General features: G+C 39.8%; 2 protein-coding genes and 1 long non-coding RNA gene across 3 annotated transcripts in view; 2 read left to right on the top strand and 1 right to left on the bottom strand.

The window, feature by feature from the left end:
• napab (N-ethylmaleimide-sensitive factor attachment protein, alpha b) overlaps positions 1-1,583 on the top strand; it is a 6,855-nt gene extending 5,272 nt beyond the window's left edge. The window contains exons 10-11 of the mRNA XM_017437776.3: positions 931-981; positions 1,155-1,583. Coding sequence (XP_017293265.1) covers positions 931-981; positions 1,155-1,256 — 153 coding nt within the window. The 3' untranslated portion in view covers positions 1,257-1,583. The remainder of the gene's footprint in view (positions 1-930; positions 982-1,154) is intronic.
• Positions 1,584-3,281: 1,698 nt separating this feature from the next.
• Positions 3,282-4,066, top strand: part of b3gnt2l (UDP-GlcNAc:betaGal beta-1,3-N-acetylglucosaminyltransferase 2, like) — a 4,641-nt gene continuing 3,856 nt past the window's right edge. Inside the window, exon 1 of the mRNA XM_017437775.3 lies at positions 3,282-3,419. The gene's annotated coding sequence lies outside the window, so the exon portion shown is untranslated. The remainder of the gene's footprint in view (positions 3,420-4,066) is intronic.
• LOC112451506 lies at positions 3,625-4,066 on the bottom strand. The gene is made up of 2 exons (XR_003040337.1): positions 3,957-4,066; positions 3,625-3,799 (listed from the first exon to the last, which is right to left on the bottom strand). It is a non-coding gene; the product is annotated as an uncharacterized LOC112451506 (long non-coding RNA).

Raw genomic sequence — 4,066 nt, 5'->3', positions numbered from 1 at the left:
CTAATACATTCGTCGTAGCCTACGTTATGAAATATTTACATGAATCATTGATACAATTATGATAGAAACGACAGAAACTATAGAGACGATAGAAGAAAATATATCACGATAGACACTTTTCTATCGTCCCCACGATATGTATCGTTATATCGACCAGCATTAGTTTAATGTTTGTTTTTCTCCTGCAAGAACAGAAAGTCAGGACGTACGTTACTCAGATTAAAACATCATGAAAACTTTAATTTCCAAGAGCGCAGCTGCAGATGAACGCCGGAGGGACGGCGGGACGTTCGGTTGAGACACGAGTCTTAAGACTTTTAGGGAGAACGTCCAGCAGAAGACTGAGGACATTCTGAGGACATGTCTCCCCTCTTCCTCTGTTTCTGCTGGACACACGTCCCAAAGATCGACGTCACCCGACGGCCCGGTTGTTTTATTTGATCGGTCTTTGTGTGTCGCTTGTTTTGGTTTTTGTTTATCAAGGCCAATCTCAGCACCTTTTTGGGTTTTTCTCCTCTGTAAATTGCCTTCGTTGTCACACTTTGAGGCAATAAATAAAAAAACAAACAAACCACCACACAAGTAGGCGGCTCCCCGTTTATGCAGTGCAGGAAAGTCCTAAAAATGCTGAGTTATTTGCATTTTTTTAAAAGTAAGAGATACATTTGTCGCTAACATATACATCCTAAACAGAACTGTCTGTTAGCAAAATATCTCACGAACCACTGGATAAGCATCTGCAACGGATTAACAGATAATTAGACGTTAGGCAACTTTAAATTCACAGATATGAAGCTAAAGAAGCGGAGAGTCGTCCTTGTAAGATTGTACGGCGTTCTCAGCGTAAATGGACGCCGCCTTTCAGCTGATTACGTTGGCGTCTCAAATGTTTCTGTTTTATGATATTTGTTTGTCTTTTCCGTAAATCAGAAACTTCTCGATGCGTACGAGGAACAGAACGTGGAAGCCTACACTGATTCGGTGAGTAAAAACGTTGTTTTTTTTCACGCCACAGACCGGCCTCGAGCCTCCGATCTTTAAACGTTTCCACGCCTTTTAAACGCCACGGGATGGTCGGATGTGGCGTTCGAAGCCTCGGCGTGAAACCCACCTGTTTGTTTTTTTTTTTTCCCCTAACGTTTCGGTGCTTGCAGGTGAAGGAATTCGACACCATTTCCCGGTTGGACCAGTGGCTCACCACCATGCTGCTGCGCATCAAGAAGACCATACAGGACGACGAGAGCGACCTCCGCTGACCCCGCCTTCCTCCGCCGCCGCCCACGACGTGCTTCCCTCTTCTCGCCTCTCTCTCGTTTCCCTGCAGCGTTCTTCGTTTTACGAGCTCCTCCACCCGTTTCTCTCCTGCCGCCTGCAGTATTTCCTCTTGCCTTTTCGTCCCAGAAGTCTTCATATCAGACGTACCAACACTATTTTTCCCGACGCACACAGGAAGTTAGCTGAACGATGTTTCTGGTCAGAATATTCAGACTTTGGATGCAATACCAAAAAAAAAACAAAGAAACCCTCTCATACCAGCATACTTGTATCATAAAGATTTTATTTTACTTTCATTGCTCCATGATGGAGGAGAGAAAGCGACGTTTACTAACGATTTGATCTAATAAATATATTTTGCATAACGTGCTTTAGAATAAACTAATTAAAGTGCAGCTGTAACAGCGGGGTTCTGGTTCTGCCTCAGTCCGAGGGTGTCCGGTCTTTCTTTTTGTTTTTAACGGCGGACATTTTGACTTGAGAGAAGCGAGGAAGAACGAGGGAACGGGAGAGAAAACTAACGACGCAAAGCTAAATCCACGGCCCGTCCAGCTGGGAAGGATAAATAACAAATAAATAAAATAAACGACGTCAAAGCATCGTGTTTAAAGCAGCTGAGGCACACAGATTCACAAAACTACATCAAATTAGGATTGGAATATGAACATATGCACCTTTAAATAAATCGTTTTTTCTTTGTTTCGTTTAATTATTGTCATTAAAGCCATAACAGCTGTCAGAATAAGCAGCTTTTCAATGTTTCTGATTTTAATTTTTTGTGGTTTTTGTATCATCTACGATTAAAAATTACCACCAAACGCGCGTCGTTCGCTACAAAGATGCATTCCGCTTCAGCAGAGTTTGTTGCCAACGATTACGAGTTGTTTGTTTTGAAGCAAAGATCGGATAAAAGATATTCCAACGGGAGAATTTAATTGTAAACGAAGGCGAGGAATATTTAAATTTACCCCCAAATTATTGTTTAATGGCGTGAAAAATTGTTACAATCAGAAAAATTCTGTTCTGGCCATAATTTTTTATGAAGTTGCATGTTCTCTTGCATCCAGCAGGGGGTGCTGTGGCACCGTCTGCACCCATTCTTCCCGCCTCGGTTGAAGAGTAACTATTTGCATGTAATTTAGTTACAAATGTAACTCATTTGTTACGATTAGATGGTAAAATAATGACGAGAACGTCGACGACTTTGTGTTTCCTGTGATGAAGCCGGGCTGCGTGTCGGCTCATATTTATTATTTTGTTGCGTTTGTTTTCTGGAGCTAATAAAAATACAAATCATTATCGTAATTATCTGTTATTTTATGTGTTTGGAGGGATTTAAGAGGAGTCGGTTTTGAGTAATGTCCAAAAAATGTATAAAAAATTAAATCAGCAAGCAACTAAACATAAGATTTCTGATTTATAAAAATAACACAACAGCTGCAGTAATATTACAGTTTAAATGACGTAAACTACATTTTTTAAATCCTCTGAATGGACTGCGGCCCTCGTTCTCACGCCTGTCCAAGCTGCTGTTTCAGGTCAAAATGTCTCCAGTCTTATTTTTTTATTTTTTTTAACTCTTCCGCCTTATTTTTAACGCTGTTAGGATTCATAAGTTCTCCTTTTTGTTTCATTTCAAGTGCTTTGAATGCAGAAAACCTGTCTTTTTTTTTGTTATCATAGTGTAGAGTGGATGAAGGGACATTATCAGAGTAATATTTAGTTTTTGTTTCTGTGTCCAGGCTGATAAAAAACTGTTTTAAAGACTCTTAAAGATGCAATAACTCAAAGGAAAACCAGTTTTACTGATCTGAGCCCTGTGCTCCTGCCTCCTCCTGATTATTTGCTCAGATAATTTTTTTTTTATTTTTTTGTTCCCTGTTTGAATAAAATAAAAACAGGTTTGGCAGGTGTCTCGGTGGGCGTGGCTTCCTCCACTTGAGCGTTAAATGATTAACGCATCTCAGGTTGTCCGCCTTCACACACCGGCTGCCTCGGAGGAAACATGAGGTCAAATAAAGTGAAATAAAACAACCTGAGGGAGGTTTTATTTGATTTTTTTTGTTTGATTTTTAACCACCTAATGACTTGCGGGAAGAACCGGAAAACACCGCAGAATCTGCAGCTTTCCGTCGGAGAGGCTTGTAAGTACATTTAATTTAAAAAATAATCTGATTTATGTCCTGGTTTTAACTTTAAATGATGCCTCAGGGTGTCTTTATTGGCTGGAACGTCGTTTTATGGCAGAATTTAAAATAAAATCCGCTTTCAATCAGGTAAAAGTGTAAAAACTTGTAGTAAAACTCAACTATAGGGTGTTTTCAAAAATGACTTGTGGAGGTGGACATATAAAACCTTCAGTCAAAACTCTAAATGTCTTTGTCCTTATGAAGGAAGAAAGGAGTCCACCGCTGTCAAACATTAAAATTGGGGTTTAAAACTTACTAAACACCCAAACAAAACCAACATAAATAAGTGTTGTAGGGTTTCTTCCTGAACACCTCCAGAAACCATCAAAGGGTTCCTAGAAGATGAAGAAAAGGAAAAATGTTTTATTAACACATGGCATATACAGCAAATTAAACTGTCAGTTAAAGACAGACAGGATGAGGAGGACAGATAGAGAAAATAAGCAAAAAGCACATACAGAAAACAGCTTGTGTGTAAATGTGTAATCTTACCATTTTAGAAGTTCCACTGATAGTCCATCAGCTTACAAAGGAGAGTGGAGACATGTGGGTTCACTGCTGCCTCTTTCTTTTGCACCAGTCGTCCTGTTGTTTTTGATTTT

This window comes from Kryptolebias marmoratus, linkage group LG2 (assembly GCF_001649575.2).
Source record: "Kryptolebias marmoratus isolate JLee-2015 linkage group LG2, ASM164957v2, whole genome shotgun sequence".
NCBI classification, from domain to species: Eukaryota; Metazoa; Chordata; class Actinopteri; order Cyprinodontiformes; family Rivulidae; genus Kryptolebias; species Kryptolebias marmoratus.
Note: the sequence above shows the minus strand (reverse complement) of the source record. Positions and strands in the feature narration are given on the sequence as shown.